Genomic DNA, 13,293 nt, shown 5'->3' with positions numbered 1-13,293 from the left:
GGTGCTGGCCCACTCGCAGCGCGGAAGGGGCACAGGGCTAATCACACTTAGTGCGAGCAAGCATGCCTCAGTCTCAGCCCGCAATCATTTCTCCAGCTCCTCCAGCCGCGTCGACACACCTCCTCCTCACTCCCACACGCCCCGACACAGTCGCACCTCTGCAGCCCGCCCGCGAGCACCCTCTCCCCCAGCAAACCCCCGCGACACCCACGCCCAGCTACCATGGTGCGTGTCCGCCCCGCGAGCCCCTCGTTCGCAGCCTTGCACCGTACCCCGCCTGCCCAAACACGGCAGCAGCAGCCCGCACCGCGCACCACGCCAGCCGGCCCTCACTGACTCCCCACCGCAGGCTGATTCCCTCACCGAGGAGCAAGTCTCCGAGTTCAAGGAGGCCTTCTCCCTGTTTGTAAGTGCCACACTCCGCGCACGACGGCGGCTGCCTAGCGCCTGCGCGCCCGCGGGGGGGTTTCTGTGTGCTGACGTGCCATGCACAGGACAAGGATGGCGATGGTACGTAGTCTGCCTCTGCAAGACGCCAACGTCGACGCTGCCGACGGCCTGCCGCAAGAGCGACTGTCGCTGCTGGCGGGTGCTGTTCGCGGCTGCGACAGGCTGGGCTGGCCCGCGGCCTCGCTCCGCTCCTGCGTCACCCGCCCGCCTCACCTACGACCACCACTGACACGGCTGCGCTACAGGTCAGATCACCACCAAGGAGCTCGGCACCGTCATGCGCTCGCTCGGCCAGAACCCCAGCGAGTCTGAGCTCCAGGACATGATCAACGAGGTCGATGCCGACAACAACGGCACCATCGACTTCCCTGGTACGCCCCCCACCCTCTCTGCTGCCGCGCAATGGCTGATTCGTGCAGAATTCCTCACCATGATGGCCCGCAAGATGAAGGACACCGACTCCGAGGAGGAGATCCGAGAAGCCTTCAAGGTCTTCGACCGCGACAACAACGGCTTCATCTCCGCCGCCGAGCTGCGCCACGTCATGACCTCCATTGGCGAGAAGCTGACCGACGACGAGGTCGACGAGATGATCAGGGAGGCTGACCAGGACGGTGACGGGCGAATTGACTGTGAGTCTCTACAAACCCCCCAGGGTCCATCCACTAATGTTCGCCAGACAACGAGTTCGTCCAGCTCATGATGCAAAAGTAAGCTGTCAGGGTACTTTGGATGATTGGCATTTGGGCACGGTGAAACGGATGAATTCCTGCAATGAGTAACGGAACGGTCTTCTTGTCGAGGTGCGATCAGTGGTTGCTGAATCCTCTGCAGCTTGTCAGTTCATCATGTAATCCATTGGTATATGGCAAGCTCGATATCCTCAATCCAATATTTTGCGCCTCTTGCCCTTCTCTGTTCTTCCTATGAATCGCATGTTGTCAGTGCTTTCGTTGCTTTCTTTGTCTGAGCATGCAGGGACTCGCGGCAGTGCTAAGCTCCAAGTCTAAACAAGCGGCCGTAGCACGTTTGCTTGGGACGACACAGCCTCAAAGACTGTGGCTAGGTGCAGACCCCTTGTACGGCTTAGAGTATGTGGATCCAGCGCTAACGTTCTTGATACCTTCTGCTACTGAACACCCAACTTCATCAAAGAAGCCGGTCGGTCACGTCGTCAGCCCTGTTAGAACCAAGCACGCACGGTGGCTCGCTGCTCAAAGAAACATGGCGGAGACTGGCATCGTGCCAAACTCCTTGCGGCACCCGTCTTTGTGGCCGATGCTATTGCTCAAACAATGCCAGCAGGACAAAGCGAACAGAGCTCACTCAATCCCGGCGTCGTGACACTTGAGACAGCTCGTCCTACTTTCTCACCGTAGCAGCATCTTGTACCTTCCAATCCAGATACGCATCGCACTCATTTGCACCTCCCAATCAGACGGCCGCGTAACGAGAGCAAAACCACACAATGGCCTGGAATCCGCTCTTCGACCATTTCTACCATGTCGACGACAATTTCCGCAAAAAATGGCCCCGTATCGTCAAACCTGCATACGAAGACGTCCGTCTCCAGATCCTGCTCTACGCTGGTCGCGAAGCCGCCGCCTCTTTGCACATAGCTGCTCCCCGCAGGCGATCAGGGATGGGGGGTGGTGATACTGACATGGTTGACGTAGCGGAGCAGGCCATGCTGTACGAGCCTTTCACGTACTGGGATTGGCATGGCTACGATGCCGAGGGAAAGCCTCTGAATGAGAGTCGGCATCTCCATGAGGGCGGGCGTAAGAAACGGCTACTTTGGGAGAGGGAGAGGGCGTTTAGCGCGAATGGGGAGAAGAATGGTGATTTGACGCCAAGGGAGCGGTGGGAGGGCTTCAAGAGGTTTGTGGAGAGAGCTGAGAGTAATCGGAGGTCTGTGAAGAGGATGGCGGTGGCCAATTGGATGACGAAAGGGGATATGGAGTGGTGAGTTGCGAAATGAGTACTGGCAGAGGGGTACTGATCGGGTCGCAGGATTGCGAAGACCCTGACGAGGTTGGAGGCGCTGGATATGAGCGATGTGCCGTCGGCCTACAGTGCTTGTTCGGTTCAAAATGATAATACCTGGCTTGGCTACCTCAAGGAGACCAAATTTCGAGAGCCGATCTACAAAAACAATCTCTTCGAGATGTTCCCGCTCCTTCGAAAACTTAGAGACAACTCCTCGTACCCAGAAGAAGTCCGAATGGCAGATCTGTACGAGCATCGACATGATCATACCTACAAGACAGACGGGCCTTCTCATGCTTTCAAACGTGGACCACACGAGAAGAGTATGGAAGTAACGGTAGAGAAGACTGAAAGCTTCGAAGAATGGTTCTGGAGGCTCCAAGCCCAAGTACCTTGTGAGCTCTCAGGTTTAGAGGAGGAAATCGCCGAGACGCATCTCTGGAAACGAGTAAAGTGGCTGGGACTTCCAGACTGGCGGTCTAGCAGCTACGCTGCAAAGACGGTTGGTTCCACCCTACCACCCTGGTGTGTTTCTATGAAGACAGTGTCGATTAGAGGCGAATACACAAGGGACCGTAGCTCGAACGAGTTCGAATCGATCCACGACCACGTGTGTCGATTCATCCTCGGTGTCGAGCGGATTGTACCGGCTTCAGTCACCAAGCTCGAGCTGCGGCTTTCTGTCTCATTCTTGAGGTACTTCCTAGAGCAGCTAGAGAAGAATAAGCCCACCATTCAGCGCGTGGGCATAGATCTGGGCGCCTGGGTGCAGATCTTCCCACTTGGAAACCCACTGGAGCATCTCGAGGACGACGATATTCGGGCGACTACGCGGCGGCTGGCACGCAATGTCCCTACTCTCCAGATATTCCATCCGAAGAAATATTACTATCGTGAGGTGCAAGGAAAAGAAGAGGCCTTTGCAGCGGAACAGGATTACGTCGCCAAACAACCCAGCTTCTACCGGAACAGGAGCGGGAATTTCGAACCAGCCCGGCCTATTAGACAGGCTCCGAGGCCTGAAACCCCGGTCGAATCTGCTCCAGCTGACTACGACTTCGTCGAGGATCTGCAATTCGATAGGACAAAACAGAACGATGCTTGCCCGTTAGATGGCTCGATCGGGCACAGGGCCACAAGGGAAAAAGTTGACAGCACCCGCGCCAATACCCTGGCAAAGCTCCTCGAGAAACTGCACCTCGCACGTCACAGGGTCGGCGAAGTGTCCCACATGGCCAACATGACCTTCCGCCAGAACAGGGCAAAGTCAAACCTGAAAATCACCCGTGAAGGAGCGCACCTGTTCGGTCTCCCAGGCGAGGCGCAGACGCGGAGTTTCGACCCCATCGATCCGCTCACGCTCACGCAGCAGGAAGTCAAAACCGACTTCTGCGCCGGCAACGAGTTTCAATTCTGGAACCCCGAGGGCCTGAAGATGGTGTACCCCTGGATCGCGAAGACATTCGGCTGGCGACCTGTCTTCGACTGGGACTGGTTCATGGTTCCGCGGAATATGAGTGGCACCGAGAACCCCAACCTCGTCACCATCAACAGCAGCGGGAAACGCGGATCCAGCAGACCAGCCGACTGGCAATTGGAGGGTAAACAATCCGACGGCCGCGGCAAGCCAGGGAAGGCACTTGAGAGCACGCTCGGGGCTATCAAGAAGCAGTTCGCGCTGCTTAACGAGGCGGGTATACCCGTGCATCTACTTATTGGTCGCAGAGATCCCGATATCTCGAGCGTGTACTGGGGCTGGCCATACACGAAGCAGGCGTGGAAGGAGTGGAACGAGCAGTACTTCTCTGCGAGTTTGGAGACGATTGCCGAGCACGTCGATACGCTGAGTATCATGTACGACCTGCGGAATCCGATTGACAAGGATCGCTTGTCCTTCATCGATGCGAAGCGGCCGTACCATCCACCGCATGGCAAATGTCCGACCAGAGTGTGCCGCTTGGAGGAACATAACGGCGGCAAGTGCCCGTTCATCGAGAAGTATCTCGGGCAGCGGAATAAGCATCCACGCCCGCAGGTCAAACCGGCTGGAGAATCGGATTCGAAAAAGAAGAAGAAAAAGGACGCGACGTTGACGTACAGCGCCCTCGCAGACAGCGGCTCCTGTGGCCCGCCCACGGGCGAACTCGCAGACGACGAAGCCAACGAAGATGACTCCGACGACGAGGACGAGGTCTTCCCCCTCCATCTCGCTCGACGATCGGTGTACCTCCGCGAGACGGTGGGCTGGATCCGCTTCTGGGAGGCCTACGGCTCGAGCTTCACCAAGTTGACTGCGCTGCACGTACGCATGCCACGGTCCCACGACAACGCCGGCTCGTGGCGCCTGGCACGGCTACTAAACAGGCATGCCGGGTGGCACATCATCTACCACGCCGACGAGCGGCAGCACATGCAGAGCGAGGAGGACCTGATATCGACCTTCGACAATGGGGACCCCACCGCGCCAGGCAAGGAGGTCTGGACGCACCTCAAGGAGTCCCGCGTCTGGCCCGCCGGCCGCTTCGTGCGGCGCACCTGGGTGTGGGACCCGCTCCGTCTCGTCGATGAGTCGTTCTCCGTCGTCGAGGAGGAAGACTGGGAGGACGCTGAGCGGAACCCTAAGGCCGTGGGCAAGAAGTTCAACGCCTTCCGCTTTGAGCCGAGACAGAGAAGGGAGCTCACCTCCCACGATAATCTGATTGAGGTTCGCGAGATCGAGGCACTCAAGGCGGCGCGAAGGAAAGTCGAGATTGCGATTGCAAACGAGGAGGCGAATGGGGATCCTAAGGATGCTGACGGGCTGCCTATAAAGCCAGATATGGAGCGCATTCCACGGCCAGATAGGCTGCCGCATATGACGTCGGGGTTTGCGGGGCGGTTACAGAGCGTGTATGGGCATCATGTCAGGAATGTGGCGGGGGCGCAGTGGAGAGAGGAACTCAGGGGGATGATAGCTTTCATGGAGAGTGGGTATGGGGGTGAGGCGGACGAGGCATGGCGAGATGAACGCGATAGGCTAAAGGAATTGCTTGCGGAGGATCCGCCGTATAGCCGGATTTTCGAGGTCAGGGACGATAGGATCGCGCTGAGGGATGTGCCGGTTAAGCAGTGGGATGAGGATGACGGAGACGCTGGTCAGCCCACGACAGCTGCCCCGGCAGACACAGAAACGCAAGAGGCTTCCGCGCCTCCATTTTCTGGCGAATCCTTTCTTGACACCTCAGAAGTCGACTCCCTCTTCGTCGACAGCGAGACCGAAGGCATCGCTCCGCTACCTACAGCCTCCTCGCCGACGTTCACATCTCCGCAGCACAACATCAGCTCAGGGAATCCATCTTCGTCGCGGCTGCCAGGCCCGTCCCGAATTAAGAAGCCGCACACCGCTGGTCCGTTCGATCAATCATCTTCAGTGGATAATGCAGACGACGGCGCGGACGACAAGAAGGGAGGCAGTGCGGTCAAGGTCGAGGCAGTTAAGGTAGAGGCGGTCAAGGTAGAGATTGAGGTCAAGATTCCGAAGAAGTTGCAAGACCTGGGAAAATTGGAGGAGGGCGTGGCTAGGGCTCCACAGACGCCGTTTGATGAGGAGTATACCGATGGCGACGACGGAGGTGAGGATGAGGGGAAAACAACGGATAAGGAGGGGGTGGATGCGTATGGTGGGCTGGATGGGAGTGAGGCCCACAGCTATAAGTTCGACGAGTTGGTCGAGAAACGACAGGATTACTCCGAGAAGGCAGAGGAGAGCGCCGCGGCTGAAGCATCGGGGGAGAAGGAGGGGATGATTGAGGGTATGTCTTCTATGGCCTGGTTTGAGTGCAGCTGCTAATACGCGTGCAGCTAGTCCTGCTCCCGGTGCCGAAGGTCAACAGCAAGGACGTGCAGCGGAGACGTCGACGAAGCGGAAGAAGTCCGACAACGTGGATGCCCCGAATAAAAAACCCAAGATCTCCAAAGCGGAGAAGGAAGAACCCCGCCCAGACAAGAAACGCAAGCAGTCTGGGTCTGCTCCCAAGACGACCATGCCCAACAAGAAGCCCAAGGTATCCGAGTCAAACAAAGACAACCCACCAGAATCACGGCCCGACAAGAAGCGCAAGCAATCCGACCCTGCGCACACGGAGGCTCCAAACAAGAAGCCCGAGGTCTCCAAAGCGGAAGTGGATGACGAAAGCGACCTCTCTTCCTTCTCAGAGTCGGAACTCGAGCCAGCCCCAAAGCAAGGGCAAAAGCGCAAGCAGCCCACCGCCAGCGTTCCAAGTCCCCTCCCCAAGAAACCCAGGACCACGAAAAGCGGGCGCGTCGTCAAGCCCGTTATCGAGCAAGCGTCCGACGGGGAAGCCGCATCTGATGATGCGGCGGCGCTGAAGGGAAAGGAGGGCAGGAAGCATAGCAGAGTCGACTACGTGCCGAGTCCGACGACGCCTGCGGACGACGGAGAGTCTGATGGCGGGAACAAGAGAAGGAGACCAAAACCGAACAAAGGAAAGGGGAAGCCAGTCACCGCTCCTTCTGTACCCGTTCCTCCGCCTCCTGCTACTCCTGCACCCGTCGCTCCGCCACCCACCAATGCTGCTGCTACTGCACGCCCAGCACGCCCAGCAGGTGGCATCCAGGTACCACAGCGTGCCGGCGGAACGCCCGACTACGACAGAGTAACGGTGGTGAACCTGCGTGCGCTAGCGAAGCAGATCGGGCTGAAGCTGACGGGGGCGAAGAGGAAGGCTGATATCATCAAAAAGTTTGAGGATGACGATGCGAGTGGGCCGGGTGAAAACGCTGGGGGCGTGACTGTATAAGGGTGATGGGATTTGTTGCTTGTTCCATAGGGTAGTTATCTTGCTTGCAGTTAGGGTCGAGTGGGTGTGCTGGGATTTAATCTCCTGTTGTTTCGTCATCAACTCTTCTGTATCCAGAATTCTGTAACAAGGTCGGGATGTTATCCTGCATGTAAGGCAAAGGATGTGCAGAGCTTTGTTTAGAATCACCTTTCCTTTCGGATTGTACGTAGGCTGCAAGCCCCCCAAAACAGTATTTCCTAGGGTTGAGCAGTATCCTTCTGTCGACTCCTAACATATGCCTCTTCGAAATCCAAGTCGTCCAACAGGACCAAGTCAAGGCATACACGGCAAACTGTTCACGAGCGTTCTTCATTGCGACATAGTCTTACTATCTTCCGGTGGGCATCTGTCGTCCAACCCAACCCAACATGATATCCAACCCGTAGACCCTCGCTCCAGAAAATGCAGAATGGCCGCCCCTGCAATGCAGACCCCATCAAAGCCTATGGAACTCCGCCGCGCTTCTTTTCTATGGTCAATCGAGATGGATGAAGATGGATGCAGAAATCAATATATGCCTTGTGTGCGGTATTGAAAGGTATCGTAACTGCAATGTGATCAGTATACGTGCGACGAAATAAGGGGGTGAGGACGCTTACAGTCGGGTATAATAACTCCCCACGCTCTTGGCGATCAGCTCCTCGACAAAAACCTCTGCTTCTTCCTTGCTGAGATGCAACATCATGCGTGCGCGAAGTGAATTCGTAACGCCCACCGAGCCTGCTGCGAAGCAAGGCATCTTGCTCTGCTTGCCCATCATATCGACCAACATGATTAGTCTCTCGGCCTCCTTCCGTAGAGCCTGGAATGACTTCTTGCATAACGTCTTGAATTCTTCAAACGCAGGCGCGGTCAAGCCTCCAAGCACATCCACATATTCCTGAGTAAGCTTGAATGGGGCAGCTTCGAAGCCCATGCTGCCGGGTGAGTTAGACAGCATGAAACCGAAGTCGATGTGGATGATATGACCCATGTTGTCAATGAGCAGATTGCCATTGTGGCGATCCTTGAGCTGTAGAACATAGGATATCATGCTGTAAGCAGCGAGCGATCGGGCAAAAGCGTCAATGCCTGCCTTGTATGGCTCTGATTCGGGGTCGCCGAACGTCTTCGTGAAGTGGTCCTTGAGCGTGGCAATACGCTTCTTAGGATTCGTGCCGGCAGCGATGCTCGCTAGTGTCAAAGAACGTTTCAGCGAATGTAGCGAGACACCGTTCGTTATCGTCTCGATCAGACCGGATGATTCCCCGGTAACCAGTATCCGCATTCGCTTGGTCCAAACAGGAACATCCAACTCTTGCCAAATCTTTGTGCACACCTCGATAAGTTGGCAAGCGAAGGCTTCCTGGCGAAGATCCGCCCCAGTCTTGACAATGACGCTGACTAGATCCCAGTTCTTCATGTGACCGTACGGTGACGATCGGCGAATACGCTCCTTCTTGGCACTCCATTCTTCGCCAAAGGTGGCTGCGCTGGGGTCGTCACGATCGCCCTGTCTTTTGACACCTCCCGTCTTCAAGTCGTTTTCCATACGTGCTGCGCCCGCTCCGGAGTTGGTAGCTACCAAGGGTCCTTCTTCGATGGTTTCAGGTTCCGCCGACAGTGACGTTGGGTCCGCCTCAGCCAGTATGTTATCGAAAGTAGGTCCCGTTTCTTCTGTCAGGAAATTCTGCTCTTCCAGTGTCTGCATACTTGCAATTATTTTTGCTTTGATTGCAGCCACCTCAGCCTTGGGGCGTTTCGATCCGCTTTGTTCAAGTTGGGCCAACATCTGGGCTGCTGTTCGCATATGTGTCGCAAGGGCAGAGATGTCCGGTTGATCCGTGCTCAGGGTTGCGCGTGTAACTGGCATCGTCATTCTTCGAGGAATGGGACTACTCGATCTGCTGATTTCCGTGTCTGATGTTCGTGGAGTTGATAGGGTTGCGATCGAAGAAAGTGTATTCGCACCACTAGATGATCTGGGCGCCGTCGCCTTCCCGTTCACAGCGGTAATGGCAGCGCTTGGAAGTGCCACCTTCGCGGGACTGGACGTGGCGTCGCCTGTCTCGGGCTCGTCAATAAGCGAGCTGCTACTGAGATCGCCGTTCGCAGGTTCGAAGACGCTGTCGGAACCGTTCGGCGCAGGTCTATCGTGTACCAGGTGTTCCGCATGGGTAATGTCGAAAAGCCGCCGTTTCGAAGTGCCCTTTTCTAGCAGCAGTCTTTCCAAAACTTGTTGGTTTTGTTCTGAATCAGGATCGAAGTTGAAGTCTTCTTTCAAAACTTCTACCATGAGCAGGTAAGGCACACGCTCTGCACTGTTCAAGCTAGTCGCTTCCGCTGGGTTGATCCTCACGATGCGGTGATGCTGGCTCTGCGAAGCTATTCCATCTCTTAAGCTGGCGGGTGCGATGACAGGGATATCCACTTCGGCGGGAAGATCCTGGTCCATGAGCGCGAGTTCGGCTCTGAGCGCACTCAGACGGGCCTGCTTTGGGACGACGACCAGCCTGTTCGAAATGTCCTCTAAAGCACTTAGGAATTGAGATTCGAGTCGGAAGTAGTTGGATCGAAGCAGTCGGCGCTTTTGGGAGCGGGACAGAGCCGTCGGGGTAAGCGGCCTCGGGAAGTGTCTGGTGGAGCGGTGATGGTCGGGCCTGGTGCCTAAGCCTGCAGTGGGAGGAGGCGTTGGTAGTGGGGATGTTGCGCCATTGCGGAAGTCTGGGAGCGAGGACGAGCTGAGACGAGCTTCGGCGCTCACTGATAGGAGGCTGGGTCGGTGGTGTGCCGAGGCAATACGTTCCGGACGGTGCGGTCTTGCAGCCTTCTTCCTCAATTCTTTGGGGTCACCCTCCTCTTTCAGGGTCGGTGTGGAGGGCTTGGAGGTCCTTCCATCTTCAGGGTCCGAGTGCCCGCCAGGTGCCCGCGGGCGCCTGGTGCGGGGAGGCCCGGCGACTGTGTTGCTCCTCCCGATCTTTGCTGTTTGCACATTGTCAGAGATCATGTCGTCGAGGGGACGCGGCTTGCGCGCCTGTGCAATGGCAAGCGGGCCGGCATGTCTGGGCAGGAAGGGCGCGGCGATGCTGGCGAGCACCAGACTGGACAGCACGGTGACGGGCAGGATGTTCTCCTTGACCTTCTCGCGACGCTGGGGCTCGGCGGAGCCAAAGACGATGCGCTGGACCTTGTTGTATATGCGGCGGCAGGTCTTGAAGGCGTGCGAGTTGGGGGCGGCGGCGAGGTCGTGCAGGTATGTCTGGAAGAGCCAGAATGTCTGCGCGCGTTAGCCTTTGGGCGCGTGGGCGGGGTGGGAGGCGCACCAGCAGGGCGCCGTTGACCGACTCCTCGCACAGGTCTATTATGAACTCCTCCAGGGCCATCGACTCGTTGTCGACGCTAATGAGCAGATGACATAGCCTGTTCCGCATGAGCTAGCTGGGGCGGGCGGGGAGGCCATTGTGAGGGCCGTGGGCGCGGGCGGATGCGTACTGCGGGAGGAAGAACTCGATCTCCTCGTAGGCAAAGTGCCGCAGCTTGTTGCAGAGCACATAGTGGATGCCGACGTGGTCAGCATACCGCCTGCGCGCGCGTGTCAGTGGGTGCGACGCGGGACGCAACGGTGGCTTCGGGGCAGCGCCAGCCAGAGCAGAGCACTCACGAGAGGTATGCGACGGTCAGCGACGGATCGTGGTTGAAGTGATCCGACTCGAGGAAGCGCTCCAGCAGATTCCAACTCATCTGGGCCAGCGCATTGGAGCAGTGTGTTCGGGGGACGGAGGTGCCAACACGCCCGCAAAAGGGTGAGTGAGTCTCGTCCTGGACATGGGGCGGCCAGGGACGCTTGGCGGCCAGGGCGGAGACGAGCGGCTGCACGCGAAACGCTGCCGGGAGCCGCGCTGGCCCATCCAACCCAGGGCCACCGCGCAGCCACCGTCGTCTTTGATGCAGTCGTCGAGTATGGGGCTCGACTGGGAAGAGCCGAACAAGCCTGGCAGCGCTGTGCTGATTCTCCGGCCAAAGCCGTCCCCGGACCCGGAACACTTCAACAATACCCAGCAAGACTCCAAATCGCAGCGGCGACCAGCTCTCTGCTCACGGGACAACGACAGCTCCATCCAGTGTCGCCCTCTCGAAGAACGCATGGCATGGCTCTGCACGTGACCACCCGCTTCCCGACGCCCTGCGCAATCGAGGACATCTCCTGGGCAATCATGACTAGATTGTGCATCTCGAAACCTGGCGAGGTGAGACGAGGTGAGATGATCATGAAGACCTCAGCCCTTCGAAGCACCCTGCTGCAACATTGAATTTTCAATTCCTGCATTCCTACAACAGCTTAGCCTAGCCCTCCGCCTCGTCGTACACATCGTACTTGTACCGACTCCCCACGTGGTCACTCCTCAACCCGCTCTGACCCTCCCCATACACCTTCTCTCTCGCCGTCAATCCATCCCTCTGCGCCTCGCTGTAGGTTCCTCTCCTCCGCAACTCCGGCACCAGCAACTCAACCACATCTTCGAAACTGCCTGGCGTCGTGACATACCCAATATTGAACCCGTCGACGTCCGCTTCCCTGACCCATCTCTCGAGCTCATCCGCGACCTTGGCCGGCGATCCAACCACAACAGGGCCAAGTCCTCCTATTGATGCTTTCTCGGCAATGACGCGGGGTGTCCAGCGTGGCACGTCTGGCGATGTCGCAGTGAACTGGTCGAGGAGGCTGCGCACGCGGTTGTCCTCGGTGGCGTCGGCAGCTGTGAGGTCGTGGTCCGGAGGATACTTGGACAAGTCGATCCCCGTCCAACCGCTCACGAGAACCAGGCCACCGATGGTCGAGACATATTTCTTCAGCTCCTCGTACTTTTCCTGGGCTTCTTCATCCGTGCGGCCTATGATCGGGGTGAATGTCGTGAAGAATTTGATGCTCTGCGGATCACGCCCCTTCTCTTGTGCTAGTTGCCGGATCTTGTCGATTTTGGGCCGGAGGATCTGGGGAGAATGCGAAGAGACGAAGATAGCTTCTGCGTGGGTGGCTGCGAACTCGGATCCTGCTGATGAAGTACCGGCCTGGAATAGGAGTGGCGTGCGCTGGGGAGATGGATCTACAATGTGGCGTGATTCCAGCTGAAAGTACTTGCCGTCATGCTTGATCGTGCGGATCTTGGCTGGGTCGATGTATTCATCTGCTTCAACATTCTCGGTGATGGCGTCGGGCGCCCAAGATCCTTCCCAAAGCCTGCGAGCATGCTGTAAGTCCTACCCACAGAATCACTTTGGGGCTCTCGTACTTGTATAGTACGCGCAGATACTCATCTGCTTGTGCATAGCGCTCGTCGTGCTCAATTGGATTATCCAACCCAATCGCCTTGAAGGCAGCCTTCTTCCAGCTTGTGACGATGTTCCACCCGAAGCGACCACCAGTCAGATGATCCAACGTGCTGAATCGTTTTGCTAGCAGAAAAGGTGGCTCAAAAGACGTTGAAGCAGTGATTGCAAATGCCAGATTCTTCGTTACAGCTGCCATAGCGGAGATAGGCTTCACATTGTCAGTTGCGGCTTTGGGAACTTTCAAGGTCGACGGTGGTCACTGACGATCGTAGGGTCCGTCATAGGCCACTGCGCTGCTCTTCTGATGCAGTTATCTAAGCTCCCTTCATACGTGTCGTATCCGCCATATGTATCCGCTAGGAACAATGCGTTGATACCACCTCGGTCCAGCAATTTGGCGAGATCAATCCAGTATTCCAGTTTCCGTTTCGTGGCCGAGCGATCTTTCGGATTCTTCCACTGACCTGGTGAAAGATGACCGACTGTTGACATGTCAAAAGCATTGAGAAGGATCTTCTTGCTCGTAGTCGTGAAAGCGTGGTCGGTAGCGGTAGTGGTACGGTTCGTACCGTTGGGCGTTGTTTCTGTCATGATGGCTCTAGAGAATAATTAGGTTGTACCTGTGTGTGAACTTTACGAAGCAAGCTCGGAGACGTCGGAAGAACTAATGCGTGTTACGACGATGTTTTATCCCATCGCTGTA

The 13,293-nt window shown here is 57.0% G+C and overlaps 4 protein-coding genes across 4 annotated transcripts; 2 read left to right on the top strand and 2 right to left on the bottom strand.

Moving 5' to 3' along the window:
• Positions 1-76: 76 nt before the first annotated feature.
• Positions 77-1,253, top strand: CC84DRAFT_1169501 (EF-hand protein). Its single transcript, XM_018179672.1, has 6 exons — positions 77-225; positions 350-406; positions 495-510; positions 696-821; positions 870-1,082; positions 1,130-1,253. Exons 1-6 carry the CDS (start codon positions 223-225, stop codon positions 1,162-1,164), a joined length of 450 nt encoding a protein of 149 aa, XP_018029763.1. The 5' UTR covers positions 77-222; the 3' UTR covers positions 1,165-1,253.
• Positions 1,254-1,918: 665 nt separating this feature from the next.
• On the top strand, positions 1,919-7,289 carry CC84DRAFT_1210265 (uncharacterized protein; the record flags this gene model as incomplete). The annotated part of the gene is made up of 3 exons (XM_018182280.1): positions 1,919-2,415; positions 2,464-6,230; positions 6,280-7,289. The coding sequence occupies 3 exons, from the start codon at positions 1,919-1,921 to the stop codon at positions 7,236-7,238; spliced, it is 5,223 nt and encodes a 1,740-aa protein (XP_018029762.1). The 3' UTR covers positions 7,239-7,289.
• Positions 7,290-7,565: 276 nt separating this feature from the next.
• On the bottom strand, positions 7,566-11,054 carry CC84DRAFT_1131258 (phosphatidylinositol 4-kinase-like protein PIK1). Its single transcript, XM_018175889.1, has 5 exons — positions 10,921-11,054; positions 10,752-10,841; positions 10,583-10,679; positions 7,880-10,536; positions 7,566-7,827 (listed from the first exon to the last, which is right to left on the bottom strand). Exons 1-5 carry the CDS (start codon positions 10,998-11,000, stop codon positions 7,788-7,790), a joined length of 2,964 nt encoding a protein of 987 aa, XP_018029761.1. The 5' UTR covers positions 11,001-11,054; the 3' UTR covers positions 7,566-7,787.
• A 117-nt stretch (positions 11,055-11,171) lies between these two features.
• CC84DRAFT_1131254 (HK97 family phage prohead protease) lies at positions 11,172-13,109 on the bottom strand. The gene is made up of 3 exons (XM_018175888.1): positions 12,855-13,109; positions 12,551-12,798; positions 11,172-12,498 (listed from the first exon to the last, which is right to left on the bottom strand). The coding sequence occupies exons 1-3, from the start codon at positions 13,080-13,082 to the stop codon at positions 11,604-11,606; spliced, it is 1,371 nt and encodes a 456-aa protein (XP_018029760.1). The 5' UTR covers positions 13,083-13,109; the 3' UTR covers positions 11,172-11,603.
• Positions 13,110-13,293: the final 184 nt, after the last annotated feature.

Source organism: Paraphaeosphaeria sporulosa (genome assembly GCF_001642045.1).
Source record: "Paraphaeosphaeria sporulosa strain AP3s5-JAC2a unplaced genomic scaffold CC84scaffold_15, whole genome shotgun sequence".
Classification (NCBI taxonomy): domain Eukaryota; kingdom Fungi; phylum Ascomycota; class Dothideomycetes; order Pleosporales; family Didymosphaeriaceae; genus Paraphaeosphaeria; species Paraphaeosphaeria sporulosa.
The sequence above is the reverse complement of the archived record's forward strand: the minus strand, read 5'-3'. Positions and strand labels throughout refer to the sequence as shown.